The sequence below is a fragment of the Leucoraja erinacea genome, chromosome 34 (genome assembly GCF_028641065.1).
Source record: "Leucoraja erinacea ecotype New England chromosome 34, Leri_hhj_1, whole genome shotgun sequence".
Taxonomy (NCBI): Eukaryota; Metazoa; Chordata; class Chondrichthyes; order Rajiformes; family Rajidae; genus Leucoraja; species Leucoraja erinaceus.
The window spans coordinates 8,970,252-8,988,548 of NC_073410.1; the positions used below are offsets into that span (position 1 = coordinate 8,970,252).

At 42.5% G+C, this 18,297-nt stretch overlaps 1 protein-coding gene across 2 annotated transcripts in view; it reads left to right on the forward strand.

The window, feature by feature from the left end:
* Positions 1-17,973, forward strand: part of LOC129712974 (cGMP-dependent protein kinase 2) — a 38,113-nt gene extending 20,140 nt beyond the window's left edge. For both annotated transcript variants that reach the window (XM_055661798.1, XM_055661799.1), the window contains 10 exons: positions 165-263; positions 1,181-1,331; positions 2,057-2,193; positions 5,568-5,657; positions 7,187-7,328; positions 10,679-10,842; positions 11,564-11,686; positions 12,615-12,677; positions 15,030-15,096; positions 16,611-17,973. In XM_055661798.1, coding sequence (XP_055517773.1) covers positions 165-263; positions 1,181-1,331; positions 2,057-2,193; positions 5,568-5,657; positions 7,187-7,328; positions 10,679-10,842; positions 11,564-11,686; positions 12,615-12,677; positions 15,030-15,096; positions 16,611-16,706 — 1,132 coding nt within the window. In that variant the 3' untranslated portion in view covers positions 16,707-17,973. The remainder of the gene's footprint in view (positions 1-164; positions 264-1,180; positions 1,332-2,056; positions 2,194-5,567; positions 5,658-7,186; positions 7,329-10,678; positions 10,843-11,563; positions 11,687-12,614; positions 12,678-15,029; positions 15,097-16,610) is intronic.
* Positions 17,974-18,297: the final 324 nt, after the last annotated feature.

The following is an 18,297-nucleotide window of genomic DNA, read 5'->3' on the forward strand; positions in this document are numbered from 1 at the left end:
CTACTCCTCTAGCTTCTAAGGGTCCTTCCCCTTCACAATCCAGTAGCCCCCCACCCCCCTCTCCACCCCTAACCCTCCTCTTTACCCAAATTGATGTGCCCACTAAAAAGTTTTTAAATTATGTGATCGGATTCATCTAAATGCATTTTAAAATGTGTTCCCAGCGTGTTTAACCAAATGGTTGGCACATATGAGGAGTTGCAGACCTACTTGAAGGAGTACGTGGATCAACTCTCCCGCAGTGATGAAAACAGAAATACAATGTCAGTATCCTCCATTTCTAATTGTATCATTAGTTCATTTGGAGTAAATCCTACTAGTTGATGTTATGTGTTCACACTGTATATGTAGTTGCAGAGCGGACCTCCTGTCTCTGAGTCAAAAGGCACGACTGGCTCCCTTTCTAGTAACCTGGTGGAAATTGTGCTCTGCCATAGGATGTGATACTTTGGCTGGGATGTTAACCAGAATTGTCATCAACATGTGCCCCATAGCCCAATCGCCCCATTGTACTGCATCCCTTAAAGCTCTATATCAGTCTCCATTCAAGTGCTCTCTTGCTTCCGAGTCATGCATAGTCTTTCATTCCCACTTTAGTGCAAGTGTTTTCAGTTGTCGCACAAGCACCATGCGATGTGTTTATGGAACCGCAAGTTCGATGGGTCAAGTCATGCTTGTCACTATGTTCTTCCAGCAGTTTGTTTTTTTGCTCCAGATTCCAGCATCTGCAGCATCTTGTGTCTCCCTCATCTCCCCCCTCTTCACCACGATTTTTGTTCCCGAGTAGATTTCACCTACCAAACAGGCGAGAGAAGGAATGGAGAAGAATGCAGATTTTCTTACTGTTAATAAACTTGGTGAAAAGAGTAGGGCATAAGAACACGAGAAAATTGGAGCAGGAGTAGACAGGACCAAGGAGTATTTATGTCAAAACTTGGCAAGCAAAATTTGACACAAAAGCTGTGCGTTAAATCAAAGCAAGGGAAAAAGAGGTGTTGTTTTTACAAAAAGTGAGTGATGAATGAAAACAAAAATTCACATGCCAATCTATGAAACGTTTCCAAAGCCTTTGATTGAGAATTTGTAGAAACAGGTTGTGCAGTGGCTGCCAGGTATTTTATTGAATGTGTTCCCTTATTCACTGCTACCAATTAAAATCTGATTCCTTTTATTTCCGAAGGCCATTCACAACTGCGCAACAACTTTCCTCTGAGTGCATCGAGGTGATGCGACTGAGGGAAAAGGTGGCCAAATTTACGAATGTATCCCCTTCCAAAAACTTTGACATCATTACCACTCTGGGCATGGGAGGCTTCGGCCGTGTAGACCTGGTGAGTGGGATTGGAATGAAAGTGATGGGGAATGTTTGTAGGGGCGAGATGGATCATTGTCAAAACTATGTCGACATGGGCAAAGTGGGCAAAGCCTGTTTCTATGCTGTGTAGCTCCAATATTGTTAATGGTACAAATTAAAATAATCTAGTTAAGGTGGTGTCATGGTAGCACAGCAGTCAAGTTGCTGTCTTACAGTGGCAGGAGCCGGGTTTGATCCCAGGTGCTGTCAGTATGGAGTTTGTATGTTCTCCCCATGACCTGCGTGGGGTTTCTCCTACACACATAAACCTACAATGTTCAGTGTTTGCACTGGTGCTGATCGGTCAACCTCTAAGCGCTGGAGGAACACAGTGGGTCAGACAGCATCTGTGGAGGGAAATGGACAACAATGTTTTGGATAGGGACCCTTCTTCAGTCTTAACTGCCGAGTTCCTCCGACAGTTTTTTTACTCAAGATTCTGCCATCTGCAGTCTTGTGTGTCGCCATTTTACTGCTAATTGGTCACTTTATGTGGCACTCCTTTTCAAACTCATTGCTGTGCACTGAGCTATTTATCAATTTAAATAGTAAACGATTTCGATCTGGAGTTTAAATGATTAGCTATCATGGATATGTTATAGTGCATCATGCTCCTTTAGCTAAAAGGACGAGTCCTTCAATCTTGCTTTTTCTGTCTGTTATGTTAACTGAAATGTCTTGTACAATTCGGTGCTTCTCCAGGTGAAGCTGAAGGATGAAGATATCACCTTTGCCCTGAAATGTATCAAAAAGAAGCATGTTGTGGATACTCGGCAACAAGAGCATGTCTACTCCGAGAAGAACATTCTGCTTCAGACCAAATGCCAGTTTATTGTGAGGTGAGGCAAGCTTCATTTTCCAGAGATGATTAAGATTTGAAGCGAGCTGTGCACTCGTTCCAGTCATTTCCTGAGTCAAGTGAATGGGCTTTGCATGTTTGTATGCCTATGCACATGTGTGTGTAACTATCTATCTACACGTGCACGCGTACACACATATAAATATATATATCAATCAATCAATCAATCAATCAGTTGATATGTGTGTGTGTGTGTGTGTGCGTGTATATATATTTTTGAGTGTAGAAAGGAACTACAGATGCTGGTATATACTGAAGATGCTGGAGTAACTCAGGTCGGGTAGCATCTCTGGAGGAAAAAGGATGGGTGATGTTTTGGGACGGGATCCTTCTTAAATATGTGTGTGTGTGCGCGTGCGTGCGTGCGTGCGTGTGTGTGTGCGTGCGTGCGTGCGTGTGTGTGCATGTGTGTGTGCGTGTATGAGTCTGAGTGTATATATGGCAATAAATTTACATTTAGTTATGAGGGCATGTAACTGTAGATGTGCATTAAATGCGTGTAAGTGTGAATATAATGTGTAGCCACTATATAAGTGTGTATTCTGCCAGTCTATGTGCATGTGGGCTTCCCTGTGTATGTAACTGTCAGTGGATCTGTGTAATTTTTGTATCTTTGCAAATGTTGGTAATTTGTATGTACGTGGGCACATTTTCAGTTAATACTTACAGAGTTATGTATAGTGCAGGTGTCTGTAAAAATGTGTGCAAATCTGTTTCTATGTCCTATAGTCTTCCAACTGTGGGGAACAACTATGATCCATTCAGATTTTAGCTCATAACACCTTTGCTAATCAGAAGTATGAGAATAAGTCACTTCAGTTGATGACTTGGTAGCCTAGGTACACCAGGAAATTTATTTCCTGCTCATTCATGCTCAAAGATGACACCCTGGATGTCAGGGATTACAGGGAAAAGGCAGGAGAATGGGGTTGAGAGGGAAAGATAGAATGGTGGAGTAGACTTGATGGGCCGGATGACGTAATTCTGCTCTTATCATTTATGAACATGAATTTATTAATGTGTTCCCCCTGTCTGTTTCACTCACTAGACCAGGAAACAACATTGGCATATTATGTAAGCACCGATGCATTTAGTTTCATTACATTCACTCAACTCTTGTCTGAATTTGATATATCTGACTGCTTCCTACTCCAAAACACCCTTGTAGTTTCAGCCCCCTCCTTGGGTGTTGTCAAACTTTCTCTGCACAAACCTTTAGTGATGAAAATGGTCAAAGTTGCCTTGTGAAAGTGCTGCTGGCACATTTACACCAAGCCACCTGTTGTTTTGTGCCTTCAGACCGTCATAGCTTCAACCAAATCTGAAGCACATGTCATTTTCAAATGTCAGCTCAATTTATGATTGAAATGAATTGTGTGTCAGGCATGTCTGGAGACTTACAATGGGGTGTGCAACAAAGATGATAAAGCCTTCTGCTCCAGCTGCCTGCTTAAGAGTGCACAGGAGTCTTTTATCAAAGAATATTTTAGAATAATTTAAAAATAATAGATAATGCTACAAAGCATGTCATACATACCAATTAATATGGAAAGGCAATTGCTTCGTGTTGATTTATTTTACTTTGCGTATTACCAATCTGCGGATTGTATGAAAAAGTGTTTATCAATGATTTCTAAATAAGATCAAAGGAAGTAAGATTGTGCATTTCCAAAGCACCCGCCGTAGCTTCAAGGTGTCGCAAAGCATCCTGCAGTCAATAAATTTATTATTTTGAATGCGTAAGAAAAGTGGCAGACAATTTAAGCCCGCATGGAGGACAGATAATGTTGAGATTATTGTGCTCACATCAGAGAAGTGAACCTGTGACCTCTAACTCAGTTGCATAGTAATGTCTGATCCCTAGATTCTCTGCGCTGAATGGCTTCCCCCCTCAGCACTCTCAGAGTGGCCATGCTTCAATTCACTCCATCCCAACCACAGCACAGGTGCCTCAACAAGAACAAACACCCCACGATGACACGAGGTTGCCCAACTACAGGGTGGATGATCAGTGCGACGTTTATCGGCAGAAAAATAATCACCGGCACTCAGTCAACACAAGAGGATGGAGGTGGATTAACCACGTTCTAGCGGCAATTTTGCATCACCATGTCTTTGATTGTTATGTGGAAATGTTCAGCAGATCAGGCAGCATCTGTGGAGAGAGAAGCATGGCTTAATGTTTTAGGTCAAAAGCTTCTACCATGCGACATTTACAATGGGACTGCTTTAAACTCAAAGAATCCATTGCCATCAAAATGCTGGCCAATCAGTGTAATTTTTGACGAGTTGGTTGTATGTTCCTTTCAATTGTTACGAGCTCCAGTATTGTGCCTTGCCTCGCAATGATTTTCAAGGATAAAAGCACCAGTCACTTTATGATGTTCTCAAAAGATTCTTCATGAGGATGTGACCATTGCTACAATGCTGGTGTGCTAGTATGTTTTCCTGCTTCCCTTGAGAAGTTTACTTTCTCTGGTGATGATTGAGTAAGGAATGCCACAAATGGGAGCTCCGGGATTTTGACCCACTAAGGATGAAAGAACCAGAATGGCTTTCCAAATCGGTGATGAGGTGCAGGGAGAGAGTGAACGAAAGGTTAGTGTTTGAGGAAACCAGATATTACTGGGGGGCTGTATGAATTTACAAAGATAGGGAGGAAAGTATCACATTATTAATCCAGGATAGTATTCACATTATGAAGTCGTGAAATCAAAGGCTTCAGAGCTCAGGAACAATGAGCCAGACTACCACGGCACCTCCCTTGTCGGCTGGTTTGATAACCGAATCTGGGTTTTTGCGGAGTGATTTAATGACAGTGCGTTCAGAGGGGGAAAGATTAGAGTGAGACAAGGGAGTGGAGAAGTTGAGGCTGCTTGGTCGGGCAGGGCGTGGGAATTGATGAAGTCGGTGATGGTGCTAGAAATGGCTGTCTCCTGGATATAAGCCCTCCTCCCACCCTCCCAGCCCACCGAGTCCGCACCCCCCCCCCACCCCCCATCAGTCTGAAGAAGGGTTTCAAACTGCCTAGTCCTTCGCTCCATAGATGCTGCTGCACCCGCTGAGTTTCTCCCAGCAATTTTGGTATCTTCAGAGTTCAGGAACAGTTTTAAGTTTACTTTAGTCACCATGGATTAAGCCTTTTCCCACCGATGCTGACCAGCGGTCACTGCGTCTTAAGAATGTTCGACCCGAAATGTCCCCTGTGAGATGCTGCCCGATTGTAGAACCCAACATTTCAACCAACCACATATTTTAACTCATTTTAACCGGAGCAAAGAATAGGTTCTGTTGCGAGACTCTTTCAAAATTAATAAGGGAAATATCTGATGGCTATCTAACTGTGACTTATAGGTTGTACCGGACTTTCCGAGATTCCAAGTATGTGTATATGCTCCTGGAGGTGTGTCTGGGCGGGGAGCTGTGGACCGTCCTCCGTGACATGTGAGTGTATGTCATTTTTATGTTCCAATGTTTGAATGTATTTCGTCAAAATGCAGGAAGATTGCTCCCGATGTTGGGGAAGTCCAGGACAAGGGGTCACAGCTTAAGGATAAGGGGGGATATCCTTTAAAACTGAGATGAGAAGAACCTTTTTCACACAGGAGAGTGGTGAATCTCTGGAACTCTCTGCCACAGAGGGTAGTCGAGGCCAGTTCATTGGCTATATTTAAGAGGGAGTTAGATGTGGCCCTTGTGGCTAAGGGGATCAGAGGGTATGGAGAGAAGGCAGGTACGGGATACTGAGTTGGATGATCAGCCATGATCATATTGAATGGCGGTGCAGGCTCGAAGGGCCGAATGGCCTACTCCTGCACCTAATTTCTATGTTTCTATGTCAAACCATGTCCATTCCAATGCAGGCTATTGTGCATGGCCACTGTTAGGATTGCAAGGGAGGTGGAATATAAGCCATCATCTATCTATAGATCTGACAACCTTACCTCAATTCCAATGGTCTTGGATAAAATATAGGTGGAAAGTGCTGGGAATACTCAGTAGGTCAGGCAGCATATGTGGAGAGAGAAAGAGTGTTATGCCTTAGGAAGCCTGAACGGAAACCTCTGGAGACTTTGCGCCCTGCTCAAGGTTTCCGTGCGGTTCCCGGAGGTTGCAGGTAGTGGAAGCAGGTAGGGAGACGGACAAAAACCTCCGGGAACCTCCGGGAACCGCACGGAAACCTTGGGTGGAGCGCAGTCTCCAGAGGTTTCCGTTCAGGTTTCCTAAGTGGGACAGGGGCATTATTGTGTTATTGCTTCAGGTTGATGATCTCCAATGCCTAGAAAAAAGTTGCAGCACAGATTCACCAAAGAGGGAAATGGCCTTAAAAATGTTTTCTTAGGGACAGATTTTCTCACAGTTCCTTTCTTCAAGGTTGAGGTCTGCTCTTAAAAAAATATCAAATGATCTACTCGGGTAGAGAAGAAGCCAGAACATGAACATTAGAGCCAGGTCACTCAAAGGTGAACTCACAGAAAGGAAAGTGGTAAACTTCCTTAAGTTATCTGTAGATGTGGAGGTCACTGTACTTACCATTCTTTGTACTGTGAAAGGTGAATCCCAAGGAGAACAATTAATTGAAACTGATACAAAGTATTAAATCCCAATCACACAGCCAGGTAAATTCCAATCAATGGGAATGCAGCTATGTGCTCCCTTGTGCACAAATAAAAACAAATGTCCACAGATAAATCAGAGTCCGAGCCATTGACCTTAAGTGGCCTTAAGTCACTGATCTTAAGTGGATCAAGTTTAGGTTGAGTTTTAAATGTGATTCTTTCTGTTGACCTATCTGACCAAACCATCCTGGGTAATACATTCTTCCAAGCCCACAATATGGACAGGTGGCAATAATAACTAGTTCCATAGCAATGCAGACTCTCGAGATGCCTCACAAGGACACTATCAGATAGTAGGAGAAAATAAAACTGATCCGTCCATTAAGGGAGCTGAATCTGTGTTTGTGTTCACAGGTGTTTCTTTGAGGAACCTACAGCCAGGTTTTGTGTTGGATGTGTTGTGGAGGCTTTTGATTATTTGCACAACAGAGGAATCATTTACAGGGATCTCAAGCCTGAGAATTTGCTGCTGGACTCTGACGGATATGTGAAAATGGTACGTATTGATCCAGTGGAACCAGTAACAACTCATACCGTGCACTGGCAGATACAACCTCCATCAGTCAGTCTCTCATTGACACAATACATCAGCAAGTAAATTCTCACCTTAAAGCCATCCCTCTAGCACTGGATATTTCCATCTTGGGAAAAACAACTGACCATCTATGCTATCTTTGCCTCTCATAATTTTATATACTTCTATCAGACCTCTTCTCAACCTCCAGTGTTCCAGAAGAAATAATCCAACCTCCCCCTGTGACTAATTCCCCTTAATTCAGGCATCTTTCTGATAAACCTTCTCTGCATTCTTTCCAAAGCTTCCACATCCTTCCTGTGTTGGGTCACTAGGACTACATGCAATACTCCACATGCAACCATACCAAAATCCTATAAAGATGCACCATGAATGACTTCCTGACTCTTATACTCAATGGCTACCATCAAACTGTTGGGTACGTGATCCTGCGGTGCAACCATGATTGCCTTGAATTACAATTACATCAGCTACCAGTCAATGGATTATAAAGGGATGAGAAAGGTGCTATTTAAATGAAACTTTCATTGCTTTGAATAAATTGACCCCTGGAGACACAAGGAACTGCAGAACCTTGTGTTCCAAAAAAGGACACATCGTGCTGGAGTAACTAAGCAGGTCAGGCAGCGTCTCTGGAGAACAAGGATAGGTGATGATTCGGGAAGGGTCCCATCCCAAAATGTCACCCATCCATATTCTCCGGAGATGTACAGGGTCTTGGTGAGACCGCACCTGGAGTATTGCGTACAGTTTTGGTCTCCTAATCTGAGGAAAGACATTCTTGCCATAGAGGGAGTACAGAGAAGGTTCACCAGACTGATTCCTGGGATGTCAGGACTTTCATATGAGGAAAGACTGGATAGACTCAGCTTGTACTCGCTAGAATTTGGAGGATTGAGGGGGGGATCTTATAGAAACGTACAAAATTCTTAAGGGGTTGGACAGGCTAGATGCAGGAAGATTGTTCCCGATGTTGGGGAAGTCCACAACAAGGGGTCACAGTTTAAGGATAAGGGCAAAATCCTTCAGGACCGAGATGAGAAAAACATTTTTCACACAGAGAGTGGTGAATCTCTGGAATTCTGTGCCGCAGAAGGTAGTTGGGGCCAGTTCATTGGCTATATTTAAGAGAGAGTTAGATGTGGCCCTTGTGGCTAAAGGTATCAGGGGGTATGGAGAGAAGGCAGGTACAGGATACTGAGTTGGATGATCAGCCATGATCATATTGGTGCAGGCTCGAAGGGCCAAATAGCCTACTCCTGCACCTATTTTCTATGTTTCTATGATGCTGCCTGAACTATTGAGTTGTTCCAGCACTTTGTGGAGTTCTGCTTTTAATGGTGTCAAATTAAGCTGATGGATCCCATCTAGGAAGTCTCAATCTGCTCTCCCCGGGGGCATGTCTGCATCCTAGCTGCCTAGTCTCACTGACGCTCTAACACCCAGCATCAGAATTAAACTTAAATGCTGGATGCTTTGGAGAGGCATTAATTCAGGAGTAGTCAATCAAAGCTTTCCACTGACAAAAACTGTGTGGGCTGTGAGCTGACTGGAGAATTTTTTAAATGAAAGTCCTTAACCTCGCTACAAGAGAAACACAGAACCTTTCTTCACCCAGAAAATGCAGCGAGTGCATTTTTAAACTGCGCAATGTGCAAAAGTTATTTTTAAATCTCCAATAAGTTTTTGTTTCAAAATCATGATAAAACAAATCTGTTTTCTGTGGGAAAACGGTCACCAATCAGGAGACATGCATTTTAAATAATTGGTGAAAAGAATAGAGATGAGGAGGAAGCATAGTTTTGAAATGCAGCAATTGATTACAAATTGGTATGCTCTGAATGAGGAGCCTACTGTTTCAACAGGACCTTTCAAGATGAATTGGCTAAACACTCATATAGGAAATGATTGCAGTACAATTATATTGATAGCTCTTTTGAAGAGATAGCATCAGCATAAATGGATGAATGGCCACCTGTGCTGTACCAGTCTACATAATTTTGGTATAATACGGTGGAGAGATGGAGATAGGCCAAAAAACTGCTGGAAAAACTCAGAGGGTCAGGCAGCATCTCTCGAAGCAAAGGAATGGTCAACGTTTTGGGTTAAGAACCTGCATTAGGACTGAGAGGGAAATGAGCTACAGATAGAGATGGGGGGAGGGGTAATGCCCTTGTCCCACTTAGGAAACCTGAACAGAAACCTCTGGAGACTTTGCGCCCCACCCAAGGTTTCCGTGCGGTTCCCGGAGGTTGCAGGTGGTTGCAGGTAGTGGAAGCAGGCAGGGAGACTGACAAAAACCTCCGGGAACCGCACGGAAACCTTGGGTGGGGAGCAAAGTCTCCAGAGGTTTCCGTTCATGTTTCCTAAGTGGGACAGGGGCCTAAGGCAGAGGCTGGGAGGTGATATGAGAAGCCAGCTGAGGGGAATGGATGATGAGCCGATGGGTGAGGGAACGGGGTGAGTGCTGAGACAAGAAGCGGGTAAGTGATAGGTAGAAACCTAAGAAAAATACATTACTTAATCAGATGACATCGGGAGGATGAGGTGAAAGTCAAGCTGGAGGCTGGAAGGTGATAGATGGAATCAGATAAGGAAGGAATGATGTGCACATAAAACCAGGAGGTGAAGGAGATGTGAAAGATGAACCAAGGGAAAGATACCATGAGGTAAGTGGTGTACAGGCAGACAGGATCAGGTGGGGGCTGGAATGTCTAGATAATGAACAGGGTTGTCGGGTTAAAGAATCAAGGAATGTAGATGGAGTTCAATTAAAGATTGGCCATAAATGACTGGTTCAGAAACATTAGATGCCCAAATAGTTAATCATACCAAAGCTTCCAAAACAACTCGTCAACCAACACCAAAGGATGCTTAACGTTCTACACAACCCAAGCCCTGTATATGCTTCCACAAATGCTCTGGTCTTTGTGCAGGAAAACACAAGCACCGTCAACCCTGATATTTCTCTCTCAGAACACTTTTGAGGAACCACAAGCTAAACCAAGGCAATGTAGATTGGAGAAACAAAGAACTGCAGATTTTGATTTACACAAAGGACACAAAGTGCTGGAGTAATTCAGCGGGTCAAGCAGCATCTCTGTAAAACATGGATACATGACAGTATTGGTTAGGATCCTTCTTCCTGGATCCAGACCTGAAACATCACATATCCGTGTTCTCCAGAGATGCCACATTACCCGTTGAGTTACTCCAGCGCTTTGTTTCCTCCATTGTATATTGCAAGTGGCTTCATACACGTCAATCAGTAACTCATTACATATGTGATTCCCCCAACCCCTGTCTTTCAGGCTGATTTTGGTTTTGCTAAGCGGATTGGCCTGGGCAAGAAGACCTGGACCTTCTGTGGAACCCCCGAGTACGTTGCTCCAGAGATTATCATGAACAAGGGCCATGACTTTGGTGCAGACTATTGGTCTCTGGGAATCCTGGTCTTTGAGCTTCTGACTGGAAAGTAAGCATTGAAGCAGTAAGTGTAAATCACACAGGGCACATTCACATTAGGTGCACTCACACTAAAGGCACTCACACAGAGCACACACTTATAAAGTGACCATTTACAGTGATTTAGCACAAGCTATACCCTGGCTGGGTTGTGACAGGAGACCATTCAGCCCATTGTGGATTGTTTCAAGGAGCTGACCACTTATTTCCCATTCCTTGATACTTACCAGTTAGCCCTCCACATTATTCTTGGATGTTTAGAAGATAGATCACATGTTTTTTTTGTATGCTGCGTGCTGCGATTTTCATGAACACTAAAAGGCTAAAAGAAAATTGGGAAATTATACTTCTGAGTCTCCAAGTCTGGGCATATCATCTGCATCAGCCACAAGTTGCAAGGAAAAAGGCCTTAATGTGACCTTCACCAACTTACAATCCATTTCCTGGATTTCAACTGCAAGAGTCACTGAGCCCAGTCCAACCATCAAACTCGCATTTGCTCTGGTCCTATACAGATCCTGCCAACTATCGTTCATCTACAGAAAAGGGGAAATTTACATTGGCCAATTTACCTATCAAACTACGTATCTTCAGAGCACCCACTGGACACCCTTGTGGTCGCAGGAAGGGTGTCCAAACTCTACACAGCATGATCTGAAGAAAGTCCCAAATCACTGTTTACAAAACGGGACCAAACAAACCTATAATTGTGTGATTTTCTGTCTCCCCAGTCCTCCATTTACTGGTCCTGATGCAATTGAAACTTACAATATGATTTTGAAGGGAATGGAGCAAGTGGATTTTCCAAAACGGATCCCTAATCGTCCAGCAGATCTGATCAGGAGACTGTGCAAGTAAGAAACATGATTTACAATTATAATATCTTGGCACAGGATGAAAGCACCAAAGTCATGCCAGCTCTGGTAGCTCGTTAAGTCAAACGATTGTTCTGTTAATCAGTCACCACAGAAGAGGGCATGGAAAACCTGCAATAATGGAGAACAACAGGTCTGGCATGAATGAGGAGCTCAAATAAATTAGCTTTAGTCGATAGAAAAGCATTGAGGAAATTAATGGGAATGAAAGGTGAGAAATCTCCAGGACCTGATGAACTGGTTCAGAAGAGTCTGAAGAAGGGTCTCGACCCAAAATATCACCAATTCCTTCTCTCCAGAGATGCTGCCTGTCCCGCTGAGTTACTCCAGCATTTTGTGGCTACATTCGATTCATCTGCAGTTCTTTCCTACACAAGGTTCAGAAGGAGTTGTGTGTAGATATCACGAATGCTATGGTGGTCATCTTCCAATGTTCCTTGGATTCTAGAATGGGTCCCGTAAATAGGAAGCTAACAACTATAACACCACTATTTTAGGAAGGAGGGAGAGAAATGAACAGATGAACTAGGCACATAACAGTAGATGGGGGAAACCATGGAATCTATTATCAATGCAGTGGTAGCAGGGTACATGGAAAATACTAATTGGATTGGACAAAGCCAACGTGAAAATGGGAAAGAGAAGTAATGTTTGACAAATCTGGTGGATTTTCTGGAGAATATCAATAGGTGATTTTTCGGGTCAGGACCCTTCTTTAGATTGATTGTGGTGAAGGGGGGAGGGGAGAAAGGACGGGCAGGACAAAGCATATTATCTTTGATCAGGGAGACTATAGCTATTTAAATATTGCCAAGTATGAATGTGTTTGGTGAAGGAATTGAAAAACACGAAACAGTTTTTACTAACTGTGGTCATATTTTAACCTGGCTATTTAATAATTGTGCAGAGTTAATCCAACAGAAAGGCTGGGAAATAAGAAGAATGGAATAAATGATATTCGGAAACAGAAGTAAGTGAGCAAACCAACTGACATACCAAGTGGGAAATTAGACTATACTGTGTAAGAATTGATATCTAAAAGCATAGCTTTACACACACTATATTGTACAACTCTGGACCGCTTTCCCTCAGTATGTTGTTTAAAGGGCCTGTCCCACGTTGCGTGTTCACCCAAGAGCTCTCCCGAGTTAAAAAAATAATAAAACTCTTGGTATTCTATGAACTCCTACGACCTTCCACGAGTATGTTCACGAGCTCCATGAGCTCCTATGAGTAAAAAGTAACGATTTTTTTCATCACGAGTATTTTTTTACTCGTGAAGTTTTTTCAACACTGTGAAAAATGTCCACGAGTAAGAAAATACTCGTGATGAAAAAAATTGTTACTTTTTACTCGTAGGAGCTCGTGAACATACTTGTGGAAGTTCGCAGGAGTTCGTAGAGTGAAGTCGCATCGTGGGACAGGCCTTTAAGGCTTTGATTGAATTATTTAAAATGCTTGTCGGGTAAATCATGAAACGTCAGTGAATTTGAAGATCAGCCAATATCTAATTCAATTTGTATTGTATTGGAATTAATTTATTAGCCAAGTATGTAAAAACATACAAGGAATTTGATTTGCCATACAGTCAATGTTGGAATAGGCTCAAAGGACCAAGTGACCTTCTCCTGTTCCAATGAATTGATTTGATGTCTGCATGCCACAACCCCAGTCAATTTATTCCTGGCTTCAGCAGGAGACATATCAGAAGGTTCCTCTCAGGATCCAATAAGAGCTTCACCAATCCCAGAGAATAAATAGGAGCAAAACCTTTCACTCCGCAACAGCTCAAGACAACCATGAAAATTCACTGCTATATTAAATTGACTCCTGTGATGTGGTCAATAATATAACCTAGGCCATTATATTCTGGTGGAATATTCCAGAAAATCTTTGACCAGAGAGGAAGCGATTCAGGTGAAATGAATAGATAAGGGGGAACCAGAGAAATAGATGAGGAAGAATAAAACGGGTGTGGAGAAAAGAGTTGCAGAGCATAAATACCAAAGTGGACAATAAGAGGAGGTTTACCTGAAACTTCTTCCTCAAATACAACAGTGGAAATGCATAACATTTATGACAGAATTCAGCAATTTTGCCCATTCTGTGTTCGCCAGTCACCAAGCTAACCACCATAAATAACCAAGCCTGTCAGTAAGGGACGTACAAAGACTACATATCATAACCTCTCATGGACACATTGAATGGTGACCAGGGTATTGCTTCTAATACACTTTAGTTTAGTTTTGTTTAGTTTCATGCACTGAGATACGGTGAAAAATATTTGTTTGGGTGCTATCTAGTCAAATAAAAGACTATTCATGATTACAATCAAGCCGTCCACAGTGCACAGATAAAGGATAAAGGGTATATAGTGCAAGATAATGTCCGATTAAAGACAGTTCAAAGGTCTCCAATGATGGAGACGGGATGTCAGAACCACACTCAAGCTGATGAGAGGATCATTCAGTTGCCTGATAACAACTGGGAAGAAACTGTCCCTATATCAGGATAGACACAAATGCTGGAGAAACACAGCGGGTGAGGCAGCATCTATGGAGCGACGTCACCTATTTCCTTCGCTCCATAGATGCTGCCTCACCCGCTGAGTTTCTCCAGCATTTTTGTCTACCTTTGATTTTTCAGCATCTGCAGTTCCTTCTTAAACAGGCAAGAGATAGAAAGGTGTGAGAATAAACAAGACTCTTCAGCAGTGGAGCGCTGGCAAATGACAGGCCACACACCACGTAATTTGTAGATGTCCAGCATGGAGGTTGGTGAGCGGGTGAATGGCTGCTCTTTAGTCCCCTTTCATTCTGCTGTGGCCCTTTTGAAAGTAATTAAGATCGACGGCGGCAGCCAGCAGTCGCTTGTCTTTTTCTTTTCGTTTTCACTTCTAATTTCAAGTTACTGTGTACCGTGTGTGTTGCGACTATCGGCAGACCAATTCCCCTCCGGGGATGAATAACGTTTTATCGTATCGTATCGTATCTCCCAGCAGTGAACACAAAACAATCACTAGCGCTGTCCAAAATAATTCACGGCACAAAACATCTGGAGGTCTTTCAAGAGCGGAGATGCCTCACTAACACATTATCATGCAGGAAACATCAATGTGAAAACTAGATACTTTCTCCTTTATAAAAACATTATAGCTTTCATATTCAATGGGAGAAATCATTGCAATGCTTGTTAATATGCACAAACCTCTCAGGGATCCTAGAGCTATCTATCACTCTTTAATTGATAGTTACTGCAAAGAGAATAAATGATCTCTTCTCTAATGATAAAAAAATCCCTTGTCCTATCACTTTGTTTTCAGGTGGTTTCAAGGCTTCGACTGGGAGGGGCTACGGGCTCGGAAAATGAAGTCCTTGCTTAAAAGAGAGGTAACAATGTTAATATTGTTTAACACGCTTCTAAAACAATTCACAGACACCCAGGCATCATAGGAAGCTATTCCATAGAGAATCATTGTAGAATCATGGACTTACTGCCCATCAAGCACACACCAGCCAAAGAAAAGTTGTTTAGGCTGATCCCTTGAAGGTTGCAATTCAACTGAGATACTTTCCTACTGGATTGCTTCTACTGTGATTTCAAGAGGTAAATATACAGATTCCAACCAAGCTTTGAATGAAAATGCATAATCTCTACATCATTCTGATTCTATCACCAACTATCTTAAAGCCATTGACCGTTCTACTAAAGGAAGCAAAAAAAGATACAAAGTGCTGGAGTAACTCAGTGGGTCAAGCAGCATCTCTGGAGAACATGGAGAGGGGACATTTCAGGTGAACTTTCTTCAGACTCTAAACAGATTTCTCCTTCATCTGAAGAAGCACCCTGACCCAAAACATAACCTAACCAAGTTCTCCATAGATACTGCCTGACCCACTGAGTTATTCTAACACTTTGTTTCTTTTTTTTTTGTAAACCAGCACCTGCAGTTCCTTGTATCTATTAAAGGAATGTAGTTTAGAAAATTAAAAAAGTATTGAACCTGCTCCATTATTCAACAAGATCATGGTTGATTCTTCAACTCAACTTCACTTTGATATGGAATCTGTAGTCTATGTATCCTCATATCCAAACATGTCTCTATCTCAGAGTTCAACATACTCAGAAGGTGAATGAGATTTCTCATTCCAGATTTAAATTGACAATCACTTATGTTAAGACTTAGCCATGTGAGAGTGGACTCTCCAACCTAAGGACTAAGCCTCACCATGTCCATCCCACCAAGCTGTCTAAGTGTATTGGGCTTTAATGAGATTGTTTGTCTGAACCCTAGTTTTTGAGAACATCAAACCTAAGAGATTCTATTCAGCGTGAACATCAGACCTAAGAGGGTACACAAAATTGCTGGAGAAACTCAGCGGGTGCAGCAGCATCTATGGAGCGAAGGAAATAGGCGGCGTTTCGGGCCGAAACCCTTCTTCAGACTGATTGACAGACCTAATAGACTCATTTCATCAGCATTCAGATGTTATTTTAATCTGCCAATCACCCCCCCCCCCCCCCCGGACACTTATTATTATTATTATTATTTTTTTTTTTTAATTCAAATCGTTTGCTATGTCGCTCTTCAAGGGAGATGCTAAATGCATTTCGTTGTCTCTGTACTGTACACTGACAATGACAATTAAAATTGAATCTGAATCTGAATCTGAATCTGAATCTGATTTTCAGAATATATCAAAAGGTGTAATTTGCAAGTCAACCAGCCTTATTTGGTTAAAAATTAGTTATAATTGCAACCTGTTAGGAGAAGACTGGTTATTGCAGAGGAGCAGAATATTTGTTGATTCAGGTTCATAAGAATGAGTTACTCCAGCACTCGGTGTAAACCAGCATCTGCCGTTCTTTCTTACACCATCTTATGTTTCCTTCTTGCTTTCAGTTGCAAGGACCAACAGACCACAGCCACTTTGACAGCTTCTGCCGTAACAATGAACTGCCTCCAGATGAGTTCTCAGGCTGGGATGAGGACTTTTGAGGATTGGCTTCCACATCTGAGGATGAAGACTGAGAACCTCAGGAATCTTGGAGAAGTGGGAACAAGATCAGTGAGCCGCAACAAGCTTTCTTAAACAATTAGAACCATATCATTTCCAATCCAATTGGTATATTCAGTCTGGATGTGCCTTGATGTTTGAAAGCCTGTGTAACTGCGCTGATCCTGCGACATAGTGCCTGCTGGTGAAGAGTTTTGGGACCATGGGAGGTTGGAATCGTATGTAATTACAGCGATACATTTAAGACACTCAGTCAGTGCACATTCTGCCAATAATTGAAGAAAGCCACTAGTGCCATTTAGCTGATCCTTTGGAGAGCATTAACTGTAAAAAGAAAATGCAAAGCTAGCAACGGCCATGGGGCAGGTGATTGTTGATTTGATTGTATTTGCAAGCCTAATCTCCAACAGCCTAGTAATTAAACTCCAGAGAAAATGCCTACAATGTATTGCCTTGTCAAAAGATCTGAGCTCACATTTACAGACGAGAACAGAATAAACAAAACACTGGCATAATCATGGAAATTACAACGGATTACGATGAGAAATATTAATATGAAAGAAATGATGAAGCAATGACCAGTGAAGCCAATGAAGGCAAAGGTTCTTCAGGAAAATGGACCTCTTTCCATATGAGAACCTCCCTTTTTCTGACTGATTGCTGTTGGGCATCAGTTCAAGGAAAGACCTGTTTCCCTGCAGTACAGCTCCCTCGAGCTGGTCGAACTACTAATCAAACTGAAGATATCTCTCAGAGTGAAAGCAAGGAATGAAAGACTCATTTTAATGTCATTTTTTAAGCTTTTACAGAGCAAGAAATAAAGTTTGGAGTGTGTACTTATTCTGGAATATTTTAAATAAATGTAACAAAAATAATTTCAGCTTCGATAAATATTCTGAAATTTCTCGAAGTGATTATTCTGAGGGGTGTTGACTTCACAGATCATATTTGTTTTCCAGTGCCTGAGTGTGTTCGACAGTATATGTTGTTTATTAAGCTATAATTAAATAACATTTAATATCAATGACAATCGATCTTTTCAAAATTGAATAGGTTTAGGAGGCAGAGTAGACAGATTGTCAGGGTCATTACCACAAAGTTTCAATATCCTGGGTTCAATTCCGATCTCAGGCTGAATTTGTTGAGTTTGCACTTTCTCCCTGTGACTGCGTCGGAAATAACTGCAGATGCTGGTTTACACCGAAGATAGACACAAAATGCTGAAGTAACTCAGCGGGACAGGCAGCATCTCTGGATTGAAGGAATGGGCGATGTTTTGGGTCAAGACCCTTCGTCAGTCTGAAGAAGGGTCTCGACCTGAAATATCACCCATTTCTTTTTTCCAGTGATGCTGCCTGTCCCGCTGAGTTACTCCAGCATTTTGTGTCTATCTGTACCTGTAGTCAGGATCAAACCGGGTCTCTGGCGCTGCTATTATGCCCCTGTCCCACTTAGGAATCCTGAACAGAAACCTCTGGAGACTTTGCGCCGCACCCAAGGTTTCCGTGCGGTTCCCGGAGGTTTTTGACAGTCTCCCTACCTGCTTCCACCACCTGCAACCTCCGGCAACCA